The 21,494-nt window shown below is 42.5% G+C and overlaps 1 protein-coding gene across 1 annotated transcript in view; it reads right to left on the bottom strand.

Annotated features, from left to right (window-relative positions):
- LOC145414182 (semaphorin-1A-like) overlaps positions 1-21,494 on the bottom strand; it is a 605,630-nt gene that overhangs the window by 83,231 nt on the left and 500,905 nt on the right. The window contains exons 4-6 of the mRNA XM_080283747.1: positions 18,008-18,104; positions 7,467-7,518; positions 3,595-3,657 (exon numbers count right to left, since the gene is read on the bottom strand). Of these exons, the coding sequence (XP_080139873.1) occupies positions 3,595-3,657; positions 7,467-7,518; positions 18,008-18,104 (212 nt within the window). The remainder of the gene's footprint in view (positions 1-3,594; positions 3,658-7,466; positions 7,519-18,007; positions 18,105-21,494) is intronic.

Genomic DNA, 21,494 nt, shown 5'->3' with positions numbered 1-21,494 from the left:
CTTCATTACCCCCTCAATACAAGAGGTCTCCCCTAAACAGGGACAACAAATCGTTCGGGGAAAAAAAAAAAAAACTATAATGAAGTGACAATTTATTCAACAGATTTTGCTGCAACTAAAAGTAATCATCGCCAACCAGTTCCGCATAGGCGAGGATAATAACAGCAATAAAAGTTACTGGTAAAAGTTTTGTCCGCGAGTTCCAAAAAAAGAAAAAAGCCGGTAATGGAATGCATTTATGAGATTGCTTGTGTAAAGGTCAAAAAGGCAATGCATAAAAAAGTTTAAGGAAAATGTGAATGCTAGTTCTACGTTAAGATTCACACAAATGCATAAAAATATCATTAGGACCTATTTCCACCAAATAAATATTTTTCAACTGAATAACAACATAAACTCAATCCCACCTCTCTCTCTCTCTCTCTCTCTCTCTCTCTCTCTCTCTCTCTCTCTCTCTCTCTCTCTCTCTCTCTCTCTCTCTCTCTCTCTCTCTCACGAATACGATACAATACACATACATAAAATCCAACGCATACACTGTCACTTGACAAAGATACTGAGCCACACACACACACACACACACACACACACACTACTATGTCTTAGAAGTTACAGTGGCTACGTACACGCCTATTCAATCCTACCACACACACATATACACACACACAGTCGAAATATATGCACGTATCCAAGAGACCACGAGTTTATAATATACCGTACTAAATTCTCTAGGACCTCTCTCTCTCTCTCTCTCCACATGGGTAGATAATCATGGCGAGGTTACGGCCCGCTAGACAACTCGGCACTAACACGGGGTGACACTTTACCACTCTCCTGTCGCCTCAAAGTGTTCAACCACTACACTTATATCACCACCACCTGCCACTGAGAGAAAGAGAGACAGGGAGAGAGAGAGGTTGGGGGAAGGGAGATGCTAGGCTGAGTGGAGAAAAAGGGACGTGTTTGGCGACAGGAGCAAAGCATACAAAAGTGCTGTAAATATCTTTTGTCTATTTACTTTGGGTGTGAGAAAATGGATGGGGTGAGGGGATGCGAAATGGGGCAGGTAGGGAGAGGATACAAGTGACTGAGTGAGCGAAGAATAAGTGAGGGGGGGGGGGAGAACTGAAGATGGCTGAGAGAGTATGATGAACACGGAGAATAAAAGAATGAGTAAAACGTAAGAGAACTGGAGGAGGCGATATGGTTAAGGAAGAAGGAAAGACAGTGTGTGTGTGTGTACATAGATTGTAACTCACACAAACAGATTACATATGTGTGTGTGTGTGTGTGTGTGTGTGTGTGTGTGTATATATATATATATATATATATATATATATATATATATATATATATATATGAGAGAGAGATAATGAAATCCCCCTTGAACTCAACCCACATAAAAAAAAGTTTCACAAGATAGCCAAGGTGTGGAAGATGATGATGGGAGAGAATTCAGAAAAGAAAATGGGATGAGTCAAGAGAGGAGAGAAGGGCCTGATCTCATATTCTTCATCTAACTTATCCAATCTTGAATTCAACTTATTAAACTGTCCACTGAAGGGTGCACGTCTGGAGGAGGGAGAGAGAGAGAGAGAGAGAGAGAGGTATTTCATATTTACCTACCGTACTATACTGTACATATATAGACAGATAGATAGACAGATAGATATGAAATATAGTGGATCTGATTAAATAATGACGCTTCATTCTTCCCCATTCCCCCTTTCTCTCTCTCTCTCTCTCTCTCTCTCTCTCTTATTTCAACCATAAAACTCACGGCATATCTGTAAAATAAAAAGCTCCTTAGTACAATTTTTTTTTTTTTTTTTTTTTGTTACCGACCTCCAGCTCCCCTTTTTTCCGGGAGGGGGGGGGGCACTTGCTGTGAGATATTAATACAGCCTCAAACTTGCCCCCCTGAATCCACATCAGTATGTCACCCACTGCACGACTGAACCTTCTCCTGGTAGGGTGTGTCGGCCAGAATTAACCCTTTCCCCACGTACGTCAAGTAGCAGTCAGGATGGGGTGCTAACTGACGACGGTGCAGTGGGCAGATGAAGTGCTGTATCTGGCTGTGTCTGTGTATCAGCATCAGTATCTACGTTACTGGCATCATGTGACAGGGCACGAACATATGCCAGCATAGGAAGGGATAATTAGACAACCAGCATCCAGTTTAAAAGTCCGTGTCTGCTCGGATTTCGAACTCATCAAGTCACAAGCAAATCGGGAGGTGGCGAGCAACTACAGAACCGTTACACCAAACCTTATTCACTTAAAATTCATAAACTGTCCCAAATCATCACAAACTACCCCCAACCAAGCCCTGAACCATCCCAAACAAGGCCAAACCACCGTAGCTGGCCCGACACACACTCCCTGAAAAACAGGTGAAATATTAGGGCCACAACTCAGGCGGGGGACCATCGGCAGCCAATAATCAATTTCGCCACCGCAAAACAACTCTCTCTCCTTTTTCCATCCCAACATTTGCCTGGCGGGTGGGTGTAGGGGGTAGAGGGCGAGAACATGTAGGTGACGCGTTTCTGTATGTGGGGGACTGGTGGAATGGATATGTGGGTGATGAGTTTATAAAACGTGTTTCCAGTTACAAATTCGTTTCCGTATGGCGATGATCGATGTAGGTGATGGATTTGAATATGTGAGTGATATACATGTCGCTGCTGATTTCAATATATGACGCGTTTCCGTTACTGGATGATGGTTTTTAAAAATCTGGGTTTTTAATACATGGCCAATAACTATGTGATGATTAAGTTACATATGTGAATTTCTATATCGGCTATTCGATTCTCTACTGTGTGCGCGTGATGTGTTTCTACATGACATGTTTCCTTATGTGGGTAAGGGGGTTTCAAGTTTCAACAAAATGTGGGATATTATGTGGCTGGCAATTTCAAATAACTCTGGCAAGTTTCATTATAGAATCGACATATTGAAACTATCCGGGTGACAAGATACATTATGTGGGTGACACTTAAATCCACGGACAACAGGCTTCCATACTATTACCAGGAGGTTTCAGTAAGTGGGGAACAATATATTGGTGACAAGTTACAATTACTGTATACACATGACAGGTTTCCAAAATGACAACCACGCGTTTCCAATATATGGGAGGATTGACTGCACTGCCTTCCTACCGAGTCCCATTTTCTTTTTGCAAGGGGGGACTTATAGAAAATGGGCTGGGCTTTACGGGTATGGCAGTGCGCTGATTAAATTCCGTGGTGCGGGCGAATGATTACATGGGGTCGATATTCCATTGTTGGTGACGAGTAATGGAACCAGCCTCGTCTATCATGGCTTGCTGGCTGATTTGAGAGTGATTACGTTTTTTTTTTTTTTCTTTTCTTTTTTTTTTTTCGCTTGAGTTGATAAATATGGATGATGATGATGATGATGATGATGATGATGATGATGATGATGATGATGATGATCATCATCATCATCATCATCATCATCATCATTATCTTTTCTATTTTATACACAATAAGATTAGCCCCCCTCTTCCCCCCCCCCTCTCTCTCTCTCTCTCTCTCTCCACCTCCTTCACTCGGTACTCACCACAGACTTTCCCTTGTTGAAGCACACTTTACTGTCTCGCTCCTTGGAGAACCACACTATCCTCTGAAAAAAAGAAAACGAAAAAGGTAAGTTTGTGTTCAATGATATTCTACACAATCCTTAAAAAAAAATAGTAATAAGTTCAATTATATTCAACACATTCTTTTAAAACTTCAGTTATTGTTCACATAGTTCATTATCTTTTATGGCTGCAAATAAATAGGGAAAATCTGTCTTCTCTATCTGTCTACCTGCCTATCTATCTGTTTATCTATCTATCCCAAATCTAAACACCTTAATCCCAGAAGAGGCGGCCAGTAACAAATCGCCTCCATGGTATACTGTCCTCCGCCAACACGCTGCCCTGTCTCCAACTCACACAAATGCGAAGGATATTATTGTGGGTCCATCGTATCAATAGGTTATACTGTATATGAAAAGGATGACAATAAGAGAGAGGAAGGGATTAATGAAAGAAAAGCGAAGAAATAAAAGGGATAAAAAACATGAAAAGATTAGATTGGTGGTAATATGCAGGATCAGAGAGAGAGAGGGGGGGGGGGTAACCAACTGGCCACATGACACACTACTTCCTCTATCACATGGGGGCCGTCACACCTAACCCTCTCACTTTAGTCTCTCTATTTTGCCTGTCTATATATCTCTGTCTATAGCAATGTATCTATTCGTCTATTGACCCATTTTTGTCTATCAATTTATCAATCACTAAATCTATATCAACCTACCTATCCATCCATCTATCTATCTATCTGTCTGTATGGCTTAACTCCTTAAATCTGATTATATATTCTGCATTTCATTCTTAATCCCAGGCGACATTATTATACTCAGAAACCTCGGACTGAAGGGGTTCCATTTATCCATCATTAACCCTCTCAGTATTACAGGTTCTTCCCAGGTTGAATAAAATCGTCTGGGGATTGAATGACTATACAAAATAAGTCACCGGATTGGAGGGGTTAAGTTACCTCAAAGTCTGCATTATCTACTTTAAGATGTCCGTTTTCTACCGTTTTCTATATTTCTCTATCTAGCTTTCAATTCATTTTCAACTGGGGCTTACTATACTGCACTCTCTCTCTCTCTCTCTCTCTCTCTCTCTCTCTCTCTCTCTCTCTCTCTGTCACACCCTTAACGTTTCCCCTTACAACCCTTGCTAAATCACTCACTTAGGTCTCTCTCTCTCTCTCTCTCTCTCTCTCTCTCTCTCTCTGGCTACTTTTCCCGCATTGTCTCCCTCATCTTTACAACCTATCTATTATCTCCTGGTTTATTTTCTTTCATATCGATCTATCCTTCTCTGTTATCTGTTCCCTTTTTTTCTCTCTCTTTCTGCTGTCTAAGACTCAATTTTCTCTCTATCCTTTTTTCAAAATATATTAATCGCGTTTATTCTGTTCCCTTTCCTTTTCTCCCGTTGTCCTGTCCTCCCCCTATCCCTTTCCCTCCTTTTCCTTCCCTTCTCCCATCTTACTTTCCTCCTTTTCTCCTTTGTCTCTCCCTTCTTTTTTTTCTCTGTCCTCTTCTCCTCCCCTTCTCCTTTTTTCTCTCTTCCTTCCACTTCCTCTCCTCTCCTGTATTCCTTTCCTCCGCCTCCCTGCCTGCCAACATTCCGCTCCCAGGCTCTCTCTAAACTCCCTGGCCATCTTAACTAAACCTGTCTCATTCCCGCCCTATCTAACTCCCTCCTCCACTCATAAACTCCCCCCTTACCTACCTTTCTCCTTACCTACCTATCTCTCCACTTTCCTCCCACCTTACCTCCTTCTCTACCTACCTTCCTACTTCTCTCTACCTCTTTCCCTACCTAACTACCTCTTCACCTCTTTCCCTACCTACCTACTTACCTATCACTTCACTTTCCTCCCACCTTACCTCTTTCTCTTCCTACCTTCCTACTTCTCCCTGCCTACCTACCTCTTCACTTTCCTCCCTCCCTACCTCTTTCTCTACCTACTTTCCAGTTCTCCCTACCTTTTTCCTTATCTCTCAACTTTCCTTCCTCCCTACCTCTTTCTCTGCTTACCTACATCTTCATTTGCTGTACTTGCCTACCTACCTCTTCATTTTCCTCCCTCTCTACGTCCTTCCATGCCTACCAACATCTTCACCTACTCACCTACATACCTACCTACCTATTTCTCTACTTTCCTCCATCCCTGTTTGTGTCTACCTATTTACATCAATTCTTTCCTTATTTATCTATCTACCTACCTACCTACCTCCTTCCCTCTTTCATTACCTACCAACATCCTTACCTCTCTCGTTCCCCACCTACCTCATCACCTTCTCCCTCCCTACTTTGTACCTTCTTTCCCTCTCTCATTCCCTCATCCTTACATATCTAATAGCCTTCTTAACTCTCTCTCTCTCTCTCTCTCTCTCTCTCTCTCTCTCTCTCTCTCTCTCTCTCTCTCTCCTTTCCACACGTCACTACCTATCAAGCTACCTGTTCTGATTTTTTTTAACTTTCACTGTACTTCCTTTAACAGTTTTCCCATCCAACTAGTTCACATTCTCTCTCTCTCTCTCTCTCTCTCTCTCTCTTTCTCACACACACCCACACACAGTTTTTATCGTTGTCGCTAACCCCATCCCTGTCCTTCCTTGCTCCTTCCGTCGTACCCTCTAACCTCTCCCTCCCTTTCTCCTGTCCTACCTCCCTGCCTCCCTCTCTCCATCCCCTCCTCTCCTACTCCCTCCCACCCCACCATAGTTTCTCGACAGCTCAATAACCTGTCCCTCAACCCTTCTTCCTCTCCCTTCCCATCTATCCTTAACTCGCTCTCTAATCCCCCTATCTTCCCTTCTCTCTCTTTCTCCCCCCCCCATGGTTCCCTAACTTCCTTCCATATTTATCCTTCCTCCCCTCTCTTTTTTCACCTTACCCTCTTTTCCTCCTCCCTCCCCTAAATTACCTCTCCCCTATCCTCCCCTCCCTTCTTTTCCTCCCCCAATCTCCATTCTTATTTCCATTCTCCCCACACAAACCTTCTTCCCCAACATACCCCCTCCACCTCTGTCCAATTCTGTCCTTTCCCCACTCACCCGCCTTCTCTTCCCTCTCTCTCTATCCATCCCCTCTTTCTCCCTCTCTCTCTCCCTCTCCCCCTCCTGACCATGTCCGTGTGACAGGATGTTGTGACCGGTCAGTCAAGTGTCACCCACCCCGACCACTCTATACCAGTCACCTCTTCACCCCACCTTTCCTGTCCCCTATCCTTTCTGTCCCTTTTCCCTTTCTCCTGTCTTCTCCCTCGCTCCTTCCATCTTATCCTCGTGTCTTGTCTCCCCTTCTAGTCCATTCCTCCCGCTCCCCTTCCCGTACTTCTTAATCCCTCCCATCTTATCTTCCTATTCCATGCTTCCCTCCTGCATAGATACCTATGAAGGAGAGGAGGTAGACGGATTTTCTTCTCCTCCTTTCATGTCATCCACCTCGGCCTCTGCACCCACAACAGGCGCCTCAAAAACCTAGTGTCCACTCCAGGAAGCAGGAGTCAAGTGTTTTATTTTTACTTTATCACAGACGACCAGATCAATTCACAGAAACACAGCCCACAACCAGGGATACGTTTTCTATGAGCCAATAACCTGTCACGAATCTTGTTTTCAATAGATGAATATTTCCCCAGAACAAAACTTTATATATAAATTGATAAAATGATCAGAAACCAATTAATATATACATGACATACTACTACTACTACTACTATTACTACTATACTACTACTACTACTACTAAAATTAATAATAAAAATAAATAATAACAATATCCTACATGTATTAGCTGTCCTCAATTACAGTACATAATCCACAAATTATATATATAAAGCTAGGTAGGCACTTACCTGGCTTAGATTCTCCTGTAGATCGTTTACACTAATGTTATACACGATATTTCTGGAAAGAGGAACACACAATATTAGTATTTCAATGGGCAAAAGTTTAAGTACATACACATATACATGCGGCAATTAATAAACACCAAGTAGGAGCTAGAGTAAATAAGTAAACATTCGGGCTCCTATGACTCACCCAGCTAAATAAAAATCACTTGGTGTCAGCTTGAATAGAATACTAGAGTTGTCCCGACAATGAAAGGAATTAAGTACGCTAGAATAACTAAATACGGTCAACAGGCACTAAAAAAATACCCGGACACCTTTCAAACGCTCTCACTGAAACTAATCCCAAGTCTTATCAGTAACGCTCCACCACGGAAAACTAAGCACGAAAAAAAAAAAAAAAGTCCAAAAAATGCAACCAGTAGCTATCAACTCAACCATCGCGGGATAAAAATGGGAAAATGATACGGGTCTACCTAATTTCTACTTCTTTTCCCAAACTACTCCATGAACATTTATTTTTTCTTCTTATCCCTTCCAGTGTTTCATAACCCTCTCGTGGTCAAAGTAATTCTATGATTTTGTTTCAGCTATGGCAAGACGATTTTATTCAGCTGGGAGGGAGCCACACGTGTCTGAAAGAGGTGAATGAGTAAGCAGAACATTACTGCACGATGATCCTTTCAGTGCGATGACGTTCTTATTCTTGCGCATGCCAGACGATGTTATTTGTCTTAAGGGACGCCTCCCTGTCAAGGAGTTAAGTGAATCTCAAATAGGCCCTTCAGTACGATGACGCCTATAATCATCCTATTCTAGTTGCCACACGAGGTCAACACATTTCCTAACACAACTCCTCTACCTACATTTCTGCTTCTATTTCCTTTTCCTTCAGGTTTTCCTGCAGATATCTTGATGACAAAACTAATACTCTCGCAAAGCAACACGAATAATAACGAATACAAAGTCAATACTGGCCTTTAAAAATTTTGTTTAAGGAACAACATCTACTAAATATTTATCCCGCAAAACAAATCTTCGCCACGGATGTTTCTCTTTGTTTCTTTTTCCTCAGTTCTTTTCTGCAAATATTTTATTGACATCATATATTCTCGTACAGTAAACAAGAATAAAAAAAAATAAAAAAAACGAATACGAAGTCGAAACTGCGTTACAAAATCTTGTTTAAGGAACAAGAACCACTTTATTTTCTCGCCAAAAGGTTCCAACACTTTCGCCCAAACGCAGAAATTTCACCCCATTCCACTAATAACTATTTATATCCTCTCTCCCTCCACTTTTTAACAAACTTCCCAAATTGGAGTTCAGTTTTATCATCTCCAACGAGCTCGTGGAAAAGGGAAAAATGCAAATTGAAGTTTCTCCTCTTACGAGCGGCGGCATCAACAACATCCAACCCACGGGACAAAAATATCCTAAAGTTTATTGCTATACTCTCAGCTAAGACTAACTCTGGGTGCATTTTCACAAAATGGATATACTGTATATATATATATATATATATATATATATATATATATATATATATATATATATATATATATATATATATATATATGTGTGTGTGTGTGTGTGTGTGTGTGTGTGTGTGTGTGTGTGTGTGTAGCCTTTGATTGCATAGGGCATTCATTCGTTCCGCTGAATAAATTGTCTCTAGATAAGGACAATAAAATGTCAAAGTTTGACCATCAGAGTGAAAGGCCTCTAAATTGTTTTAAATTATGTGACTGCTAAATAAAATCGTTTCGAATTACTGAGACTAAAATAATGTTCGACTGATTGCAACCAAATTTCTAGACAACCGATTGAAAGCATACTTTTTCGTTTTACTTACAGTATAAGTCTGGTGTTAGAATTAAAAAAAAAAAAATCACTGTAATGCAAGGCTTCTTTTTCACCCTCCACCTGACAAAGTCAGAGGAGGGTGTTATCACCGGGATCAATGGGTGTCCGTCCGTAGAGTTGTGCGGCAGGGCAGCAGGCCGGGCGTAGACATTTCGTTTTCGGGCTAGAACTAGTATTCACTATAGTCATGAAACTTCACATATTATGTGTCTTATAGTGAACTGGCCTTACGATAAGAAGAATGCCGTGTCTTAAGTAGTTTTGGGGGGAATAATGAAAACTGGAAAAAAAAAAAAAAATCCAGAGATTTCAATGCAACCTGCGCAAGATATCTAAAGGGACCAGGTTGTGTCCTCAAGGCGTTCTCCTTAAGCCCACCTTAAAAAAAGAAAAAAAGATGGGGGGTAAGGGCCACTATGCGCTTGATTAGGTGTGCGGGAGTTGGGGGGGGTATGTGCTTTCTCAGGTGGAGCGTTGCAACAGTGTAGCGTCGCCTATGTTTTGTAAAGCCCCGACAGTGTATGGTTCTCCCCGCTGAATCAGATCAAATGAAGTCGTCTGAATTAAATATCTTTATTACAGAGAAAGGGTTAACGCCTCAAACACCAGTATGAACAGTCTATAAAACACACACACACACACACACACACACACACACACACACACACACACACACACACACGACTACCAGATATCTGATATGTATTATTCTTCGGTCCCAAGCCACTGGTACACACAGTTCTATCTGACCGCAAGGATATAAAATTTCTCTTTTTCATCTTACACTACATGTTACTATTTTCTCGTACACTTTCACTCACGACTACAATACACCGTGAGGCAGCCCTACGTGCTTTCACCTTCACCATCATCATCATTGCCATCGTCATCATTATAATCCTAAAGGGTGGGAGGGAACCAGTAACAGGATAGAAGCAGAAAAACAGAACTATCAAGTGGCCAGAAAAATATACCGTTTATTCATTAATTCCTCACTCAAACCTTCCAGATTCTAGGCTTCTCCATCATACTACCTTCACACACCTTTTGAAAAATATGTACTCTGCATTTAACCCTTTTGTTGTGCTTTTCAGCGGTTCTTCTGAAATACATGCTCTAAAATAAACCGCTCCATACACTCACACCTTTTGAAATAACCTACTCTACATTTAACTTTTCTACAGTACTGTGAACAATCATTTTGAATTACGTAGTCTACCCAGTATATCTAACAGTATAATATTGTACTTCCATTATCACCCTACAAAATACGTACTCTATATTTAACAGTACAGTATTTTAACCTCTAAGTTCAAATATAATACCAGTCATGCAAGGGGAATTGGTGTCTCGTATCACAGCACCCAACAGATGTAACCTTTCCTCAAACAGACACAACCTACGATTTCAGAATACAGTAAGGTAAATTTTCAGAGCTTCACACAACGCCCTTTTCCATATCAGGCTGCACTTTTAAAACTAGCTGAACTCAACCTAATAATATCGATCTCCCATTAAGTCTTTTGTTGTTATTGTGATTAATATAAATAACGATATTATTATTATTATTATTATTATTTGCAATTTTTAAACATTATATTCACCTTAAGAGACACTTTATGAACTGGAAGCATTAATTAAAACATTACTTCCTTCACTATTAAGGAACTCCCTGATCATAATTCGTCATGCAGAAGTAGCCATAAACTGATAATGGCGTTTTCTTACCGAAAAGTTGGCCTAATTAAACCTCACTACTACGACAGATTTTCAGTCTTATTCTTCCTGCTGACAAACGAATTTATTTGAGTTTGGGAAAGAATTTATGGAAATGGAGGGATAAGTCACTGCGAATTTTTTCACTTACTTTCGTTCTCTGTTCTAGGCAATTATTAGATTTCATCCCTCTTAGATATTCTCTCTCTCTCTCTCTCTCTCTCTCTCTCTCTCTCTAAATGTTCCCCTTTACAACTCTCCCAAAATCACTTACTCAGCATTCTCTCTCTCTCTCTCTCTCTCTCTCTCTCTCTAAATGTTCCCCCTTACAACTCTCCCAAAATCACCCACTCTGCGTTCTCTCTCTCTCTCTCTCTCTCTCTCTCTCTCTCTCTCTCTCTCTCTCTCATTTTTTCCTTTTGAAACTGACGGGACCCACTACAAAAACGAAATTAACCGACATAACGAACTCCAACCGAAAAAAGCAAAACAATACAAAACACCCAAACAAAAACAAACAATACACAACGGTAACAAAGCAAGCGGGTGATATCTAGGCAGTATTTTCAGAAACTATCCTTTACCTTTTCACATATACCTTCGGGGTGGAGAAAAAAAAAATTGAAAAGTGTTGTAGCCTTAACTTTGCCTCCCAACCCGGTTAAAACTATGGTAGTCCGTCAGGGGGGGGGAGAGGTCGAGGTGAGAGAGAGAGAGAGAGAGAGAGAGAGAGAGAGAGAGGTGGGGGGGATGTGTGAGCAAGAAACAGATGTAAGGTGTGCGTGAGAGAGGGTTTGAGACGGCGGGGGGATGAAGGAAGCGTGGGGTGAGATGGATCTTGGAAAGGGGTGTGAAGGGTGAGGCTGAAAGATGATGAAAGTGGTGAAAGAATGCGATGAGAGGGCGGAGAAGAGTGGGCTGCAACGGGATGAGAGGGGAAACGTAAGTGTGTGAGAGATGAGCGAAAATAAGAAGGTGATGGAAGGCGTGTGAGAGGCGTGAAGGACGGGAGAGAGGGGTGATAAGACGATGATAAGGATGAAGAAAAGGTAAGAGGAGAGAAGGGTGACTGTAGGTGTGGTGGGAAGATTAAAGGGGGTGAGGAAAGGGTGAGAGGGGTGATGGGACATTAGAAGAGTGAAGGGAAGAGACGGCTTAGATGGAAATTGACAGCTTAGAGGGGAAGAGAAGGGGTGAGGGGTGGCGGAAAGGGATGAGGGGAGGATGAGGAGTGTGAGAAAGATGAGGGGAGAATGGAAGTAGTGAGAGGGGTGACAGACTGGGATGAATGGACGGTGAAAGGGATCTGAGGACGATGACAGGGGAGTGAGAATTTTTGTGGGTGAGACGAGGAAAGGAAAACAGTGACTTCAGAGTGAAAAGTCGTGAAGAATGGGGTGTAAATGGTGTGATAAGAGTGAAACTGGTGAATGGGGTTGAGTGGGGTGGGGTGAACGGCCGAATGAGAGTGACAGAGGTAAGACTGTTTAACTAAAAGATGTGAAACAGGCGAGAGAAAAATGTGTGAACAGCGTCGGAAATGGGCCAAAAGAAGAAAATACAGGCGAGATATGTGAATGAGTGAGAGGGACGAGAGAAGGGTGTGAAAATGGGGATTGAAAAAGGTGTAAAGGTGTGAACAGAGCGAGAATGAGGACATAAAGATATGTGGGATAACATGGGTGAGAAAAGGGTGGGATGAGAGAAGTAACGAAAAGGCGTGATGAGGAACAACTGATATAAAGTGTGTGTGTGTGTTTTAGAGAGAGAGAGAGACATCATCATTCCAAAAAGCAAAGTGAAAGATAAAAGTGAGTGCCATTAAGTAAAACGAATATTAGATGAAGACAATGGAATAAAAGTGAGAAAGTGAGTGAGTTAAGTAAGAAAAATGGGAGCGTAAGGAGGAAAGGTCAAAGTGGAATAAGAATGAGAGAGAGAGAGAGAGAGAGAGAGAGAGAGAGGTGGCATGAGTGGAGTGAGAATGGTGAGAGTGGAAAAGGACCTCGCTCCCAGAAACTCAATATCCATTATAAGAATTGGATCCACCTCACCCACTGTGTAAATCTCTCTCTCTCTCTCTCTCTCTCTCTCTCTCTCTCTCTCTCTCTCTCTCTCTCTCTCTCTCTCACAAACACACACACATCTCCATCCATTTACCTACCCGCTTCGCCTCTCTCTCTCTCTCTCTCTCTCTCTCTCTCTCTCTCTCTCACTGCTTATTTCCTTTCCCTTCATTTCTCTCCACCTCATCTTTCCAAACTTTCTTCTTTTTGAATATCCCTCTCTCCTCCCTCCCTCCCTTCCCTTTCCTAGATCTTCATTACTATCCCCATTCTCTTCTCTTTCCTTCTTGCTTCTCACACTTCCTCTTCCTCTCCTCTAGCATTCCCTCAAACATTCCATCTTCTCACTAACCTTCTTATCCCACGCATTCTCCTTACCCCTCCTCTCCTCTCTTCCCTTCCTTAAATATCTTTCTCCTCTTTCGTTCACTTGCATATTAATCGTCTCTCACCTCTTTTCTCATCACATATAACCTTTACTCTGGTCCTCTCGTCGTCTTTACCTCTCTTCTCTCTTGCCCCCTCTACTTCTCTTCTTTTTTCCTCCTCCTCTCCTCTCCTGTTCTATCCTCACCTTTCTTATCCCATTCTCTTCTGTCCCCTAACTTCCCTCCTCTGCTCTCTCTATATCTAGTTTTCTCTCTTACACCTTCGTCTTCATTCTTCACCTCTCTCGTGCTCCACTTCTCTCCTACTTCTCTCCCTTTCCTCTTCACCACTCTCTCCTCTCCAGCTCAACCCTCCCCATCCTACCACTTCGCACCTCTCTCCCATTCCCCCCTCCTTCCCCATCTCTCTTCATCTCTTTTCTATTCTTTTGTTCCTCTCCTCCTCCTCTTCCTTCCGTCTTCACTTCTCTCCTACTCTCGTCTTCCTTCCCTCCTCTCCTCCTCCTCCTTTCCTCTTCAACTCTCTCCTACTCTTCCCTTTCTTCCCTCCTATCTTCTTCCTCCTCCTCTCCAGTCCGTCTTCACTCCTCTCCGTCTCTCCTCCTCCTCCTCTGTCTCTCTCTTCGCCTGTCTCCTTCTCTTCTTTCCTCCTCTCCTCCTCCCCCTCCTCTGCCTTCCCTCTTCACCTCCCAATAGCTCCTGACATGTGCAAATTTGCTTACAATAAAGGAAATTGATATCCAGTTCCTCCCCTCCTCTCTCTCTCTCTCTCTCTCTCTCTCATTCTTCACCGGACATTATCGCTCCCTCTTTCCCCTTGTCTTTCTCACACCCCACCCCTGTCTTCCTTCGTCATCTCTTCCTCCTTCCCTCCTCCCTCCTCTTCCTTCCTATACCTCCCTTTCGCAGTGATCTTCTCTCCCTCACTCCCATTTCCCCTCTCCTGTCCTATTTCCTCTTCCTCTCTTTTCCCTTTTCTCTCATTTCCCCCTCTCCCTCTTCCTTTTTCTCCCTCTTCCCCTCTCCTTGCCTCTTCCTTCATCTCCCTCTTCCCCTCTCCTTGCCTCTTTCTTCCTCTCCCTCTTTCCCGTTTCCTTGTTTTACCATCCTTATCTCCAACTCATAGTATCAGATACCACAGTTATCGTCTCTGTAACAAGCAGCCTCGAAAGGACCATTAGGTGTGTTGCTGTTTGCTTTCCTTTGTGCCCTGTCTCCATTCTCCTCTCCCAGTTCCTTCCTTCCTCCACCTCCTCTCCCTTTCTCTTCCTCCTATTCCTTCCCTCTCCCTTCCTATTCCTTCCCCCGTTTTCCTCTTCCCCTTTTTGCGTTACTCCCTCTTCCTCCCCGTCCCTTCCTCCTCCTCTCTTCTCTCTTTCCTTTTCCCTCCCTCTGCCTCCTTTCCTTTCTGTCACCTCCACGCTCAATTTTTCACTTCTTTTTTCACCCAAGTAAAAATCTTTCTCGTCTCTGCCTGCCTTGCTCTACTCTCTCTCTCTCTCTCTCTCTCAGTTTTCTTTCTCTTCATCCCTTTCCTGTCCGTCTTTCGCCTCAATTATTCTTCTTATACCGCTTTTTAGTCTTCTTGTTTCTGTCTTATCATCATTATCATCATCATCATCACCATCATTATTATTATTATTATTATTATTATTATCTCATCTTCATTTTTCCTCTTCTCTTCATCGCCTCCTACGTCTTGCCTCTCTCCTTCTGCCTGTGTTTAATCCTCCTCTTTCATCTCCGCCTACACCTACCTCTCTCCTGCCTGAGTTTCCTCCTCTTCCTTCCTCTCTCCTGCTTGAGTTTCCTCCTCCTCCTCCTCCTCCTGCCTCTCCTTCTGCCTGTGTCTCCCTGCCAACAAACTAAATTAATGGAGAGACTACGTGGCGACATTTTCAGTCCGCTCTTACAGTCTTACTCACCACCCACTCTTACGGCATCTCACAGACTCAGGTGAAACACAGACTCTTTCATTCTCCCTCGCGAGTCACTCTTACAGATTTTTACGGGACTGCACGAACTCTTCTGTTATCTCACAACCTCTTACACTCACTCACCAACCACTCTTACGGGATCACAAGGACTCTTAGATCCCAAGGAGTCTTTGTTGATTTTACTACTCATGGAACTTCACTTAGACTTGCGAAATTAGGATGCATCTTTCGGGATCTTACGACCAACCAAAATTTTATGGATGCTTACGGAACCCCGCGGAATTTTACAGATTAGTTTGATTACATGTATCTTCAAGCCCAGACCTTACGGACACGAGACCTTCACGGGGCTCCAACCAAATCTTACAAAATCTTCACAGGATCACATCAGCTCTTGCAAATAAACTCTTTCGAAGGGGCTCACACTACGAAAATGCGAAAAACTCTTAAAAACTCTTACAAACTTTCACGAACTCTTACGAAATCATCCAAACTCTTACTTAGGGATTCACACCCCCTCACCAAAATCTTTTCCAAACTCTTACTTAGGGATTCACACCGCCTCACTAAAATCTGTCTTGAAAACTCTTACATATGTTCACCGACTATTACGAAATCACACAGACTCTGGTGGAGACTCTTACATTAGGTATTCGTCTCATAAATACCTGTCCATCTCTTACGCAATCTCCATCACTAACTCTCGCTCGGGTATATAATCTATCTCCCGGCCTGTCACTCTCTTCATTACGCAAGTCTCTCTCTCTCTCTCTCTCTCTCTCTCTCTCATTCACACACACACACAATTTTTCTGTTCAGCCCAGCCCTCTCTTCCTTTCTTTCCATCAGTCAGTTTCTCTATACCGCTATCCACTCATCCATTCCCTTTTTACCTAACTATCCATACCCTGATGTATATCCACCCCCAGCTCCATCTATCTATCTGAGCTTTCCCTCCATCCCATTATCCCTTCTTTCCTCTGTCAATGCTATCCATCTGCTCCTCCATCCATCTGTCTACCCCTCCATCAATAATCAGCCATACTTCTGACGCTGAATTCTTAGGTGCGTATGTACAGTATGTTACAAGACTCCCAGCGCTGGCAGACGTTTTTAAAGACACCACACACACACACACACACACACACACACACACACACAACCAGTGGTACTCACACATCTGATATATCGAGTTTGGTCCACATTGATATCCTCTAAGGGGGTGTTTTAGCCGTCATCTGCAACGACGAAGCCATCGACATCCCTCCGACAAGGAGCAGCAGGAACAATGGGCTAGGAGCTAGCTTTCATTTACCCTTCTATCTGATTTTTCCACAATGTATCTTTTTATCCAACCACCTGTCCATCTTTTGATATTTCTGTCTGGCTATCCATGTATCTCACCACCATATATATCTGCATATATCTCTGCCTCTCTCCTCCCCAGTCTCGCCTGATGTACCATATCACCCCGATCACCCTTATCTTGGCCATAAGAAGGCAGTGAGGGGCGGGGCGGGGAGGGGAGGGGAGGGGTGGGGGAGTGTGAGTGAGTGAATGAGACTGTGGAGGAAATCTATACACTGTCTGCAGTGACCAGCTTGGCGCCACACTGACTGACAGCTCCTTACCAAATCTGCATATATAAACATCCTTACAAGCTACATATCTATCTACTGCCTATCTATAGTTAGTACATTCTAATGTATGTACGGTATATTACACAAAACTATTCGTATAATAAAAATTTACTACAGCTATATTTCGTCTCTCCCTCCATCCGTCTGGTGCGGCAAAAGTGCTATTTGACGGGTCATTGCACTTCCTTCAACAGTACAGCATCATTTCATAACAAGCACTCAAAAGCCCTACATATACCATGAACAGCACCACTCCTGCCTGTATACTTTATTAACCACGTCTCATTGCAAAAACTATAATATACACAATACAGTACTGTATACTGTATCAATAAATCCAAAATGAGGGTTTCTCTCCCATGAAACGAAGGACGAAAAACAATAAAAAGCTACATTCCGTACTTTATTCTCACTATAAAAATATACCGTTGCAACAACAACAATAATTATAATGTTGATAATAATGATGACGAGGACGTGGACGATGATGATGATGATGATGATGATGATGATGATGATGGATGATGATGACGACGACGATGATGATGGATGATGATGACGACGACGATAATGATGATGATAATTACACTGTTCGTAATAACAGTTGCAACAACAACAATAATTATAATAATGATAATAATGATGACGAGGACGCGGACGATGATGATGATGATGATTACAATGTTCGTAATAACTGTAATCCATTTACCAGTCTATCATTCAATGCTGTACTGGTTCGTGAGAAGATTAAGGGTTTAACAAAAATTGGTTCCAATCACGGCTCCTATCCATTTCCCTTCCTTAATCCCTCCTATCAAAAAAAAAAAAAAAAACGAAATTTATTGCATATATGAGAAGAAAAATAAAAGTCCACTAGAACCACTAATTAAGAAAGCAAATAACTACTAGGTATTGTGGGTAGAGACATACCTTGCGCCAATGAGCAGTGAGTCACCATCCCGCTGCAGTAGCCTGAAGTAGTCTCGCTCACTACGATTGCCTGCGAACACCTGCGACTCCACCTCATCTGTGGGACAAAGGAAAGTTACAGGTTAGCTCAGGGTATATGTGAAATATACAAATATCAATCACACTAATGAAAAATATGCATTCATAACTGTGCTGTATCATAATACTTATAAAGAAAAACGAAAGAAAAGTGCATTTATATATACGATACACTCATACATTTAATCCAGGGGCAGTGTGTGTGTGTGTGTGTGTGTGTGTGTGTGTGTGTGTGTGTGTGTGTGTGTGTGTGTGTGTGTGTGTGTGTGTGTGTGTGTGTGTGTGTGTGTGTGTGTGTGTGTGTGTTCAGAAAGATATAGACAGACATAAATATATACCGGTATACCTACTATTTGTCCACAAAATGACACAATATATAAACATATACATCATTAAAATATATTAAAATGGTACCCTATGCCAGTCTACTCAGTGTCAGATACTTATCAACAAATAAAATAAATCTATCGCTTAAACATGGGCCAGGTAACCTAGAGGCAGCCAGGTTAGCGCAGCACCTTGCACGGGGTATCACTCGCCCCCCTGCCCGCCCAACAGCCCATCCCGTTGCGGCCTCACGCGCGGGTTATGAGGGCGTAATGTTATAAACGACCCGTGGCCAGGCACCTCTATTGATCACCCAGACACTCCACCACATGCTAAACTAACACCAGATAACCCTCCCCCCTCCACAAGATGCCCCCTCCAGCACATACAGCCACATTCCAATACACCGCCACCACATGCTAAACTAACACTTCATCCCCCACACCACCGCACGTATTCCTACCACATCCAAACAAACATTACCCACCTACCTTATGCTAAACTACTACCACCCTCATATAATACGCGACGGGTTACTGAGTTTTTCAAGTATACATAATCGCCATCGTTTGTTATCCAAATTTAGGTCCAGGTAAGATGAATGATTATTTATTTGGAGTCTGTGCAAATACCGCAATACTATGATCATAAAGTTACATATTCGAAGTTCAGTAAATGTTTGAAAAGAACACAAAATCCAGAAAACATTTTACTTTTGAGTTAAGCCAGTCTCTCTAAAGACATGAATTATTCTGGCCAAACACTGTTACTGTGGTTACTGCATGATATACACAGCGAATATTACAATCTGCATAACTCTAAGTCTTTACTGTGTCGTGGGAAAGCTATCCACCCTCTCCTTTTCATGCAGGAAAGATATAAGGGCAGCAGACACGTTCCAATAACTGTAGCGAAGAAGTGAAGTTCAGAAAAAACTGCAATTTCCTAACCTCGACTACGTATATATTTTAATGCAAATCGTACTGTTTGTCTCCTTCCCCCCTCCCCCCGTTCTCTTTAACTGGAAGCTCTACACAAAGAGCAATCTATAATTTTTATCCTTGCATCACTCAAGTATGTAGAAATACATCACAGCTAATAGGACTGCACTACTCTTTCAATTTTACATTTTTTTGCTCCTGCCAGTTCTAAGTAAAGAAGAGCTTAACTAACATTACTTCCTTCAAAAGTGGAGGCAAATCCACATAAACTCAAGGGTCCCTTTCAATTTTACCCTTCTTTATCCCTGTAACTCCTCATAATCTGCTGACCAAGATGGCGACCATAATGACCAGCACTGTTCCCGCCAACGCATCTTCGGAAATCCGAACACTTATATTCCATCGCCACTGACTGCTTCTTTTGGCATCCATTGTTGCTCTTAAACTCTAAAGTGGCTTGAAATTACGTCCCTGGGCTCACGCAAGGCCTCAAATGTACAGCGGTTCATTTACATAATACATTCAGTGGCACGTATAGATTAGTATGCCAACTGGAGAGGACGCACGCTACCTTGCCTACCTGGAGGAAGAAAATGGAGTGTGTGAGGAAGGGATATTCTTCACTGCCTCCCTCATCTACATTCACACAGAAAATCGAGTTCGAGACCATGATAAAGGAATATTAAATGAAACTAGTTTCCATTTACAAAACATGTAGCCCCTCGAGTACGATGACAGCTTTCACTTTTCCTATGACTGTCTATCTATCTAGCTATTCCCAGACGCTTTAATCCCGTAAGGGATGGCCACAAACAAAGCGCCTCCAAGTCGTCCTGTCCCCCGCCATTTCACTGCCCTGCTCCCAGTTCACATCCCCCTCTCTCATATACTCGCACCTCTCCACTCCATCCCTCCATCTCATCCTTGGCCTCCCCTTCACTCTCTCCACCTCCACCTCACTCACATACACTCTCCTCGCCAGTCTCTCGATCTCCATCCTCTCCTCATGGCCGAACCACCTCATTGTGCTTCTCCTAACGCTTCCCATCACATCCACATCCACAGCACAACTCCTTCACTTCCTCATTTGTCAGTCTATCTCTCCATGTCAGCCTGTCTTCCTATGACTAAACGATATATACTGTATATCACGGCCCTTGCAGTGTTTACGTAAGAGGAGACTTCTCGTAGTGAAAGGGTCAACAACAATTTCCAATAATCTTATACAACACCTTTTTATAATTTATTCTTCCTTCAAACAGACGACGTTTTTCATCCATGCGATCTCCCCAAGTGAGTTAACTGAAAAATACCATACGCTGTATCGTTCATGAAGGCATCTCTTCTCTATACAGAAAATTATTACATGTCACGTTGCCTGTTATGATAATTTAACACCCTAAGATGCGGGCCAGATAACTTCGCTCTACTGGCACTATATATAGACGAGGCCCTTTGATCACGTTAGTACCGATGGCAGGACGGTACGGGGTTGTCACGTCTCGCTGGCAGAGTATCAACTGTTTTTACCAAAGTTAATTAGCTCTGACAATCACCGTATGCATAATGGGTAGGGATGCATTTTTACCCGACTGTCTCCTCCACAACCAGCCTGCCTATTCGGATGTAAATACTCCTTCTTGGTTAAATGGATGCCTGTCAGAAAAACTTCTTTCCGCATGGACGTCTGGCATTTCTTCTAACTTCTGGGACTGTCACATCTGCCAGGAAAAGTTTGCACAAAAATTCTCAGCCAGTTTCTAAGATGGAAGTCTCCAATACAGTCACCAGTTATCAGAAATGTTTTGCTTTGCGTCTGTTAGTTTAAGCAGACTGTTTGCTCGATTGGTAATGAAGTGTATGGTATTTATATTAGTTATAAGGGTTAGGACAAATGCATACTCAGTCAACCTTGTACGAAAACTTGAACTCCAAAACCATCATGACTTACATCCCCGAGCCTAAGTCAAAGCCAATGCAAACTATACATATACTCTTAACCCGTTCGGATGCCAAACACTTCACAGCCAATCAAAAATTAACAATAACACACAACACAAAATGATTCATGACAATATGTCGATCTTTACACAATAAATCTTACCCAATTTCTATTATGCAAGTCTTCAATGCAGTTACCA

Source organism: Coenobita brevimanus, chromosome 98, assembly GCF_032717465.1.
Source record: "Coenobita brevimanus isolate Jiangsu-jjx chromosome 98, ASM3271746v2, whole genome shotgun sequence".
In the NCBI taxonomy this organism is placed as follows: Eukaryota; Metazoa; Arthropoda; class Malacostraca; order Decapoda; family Coenobitidae; genus Coenobita; species Coenobita brevimanus.
This window is presented reverse-complemented; position numbering and strand designations above follow the sequence as displayed.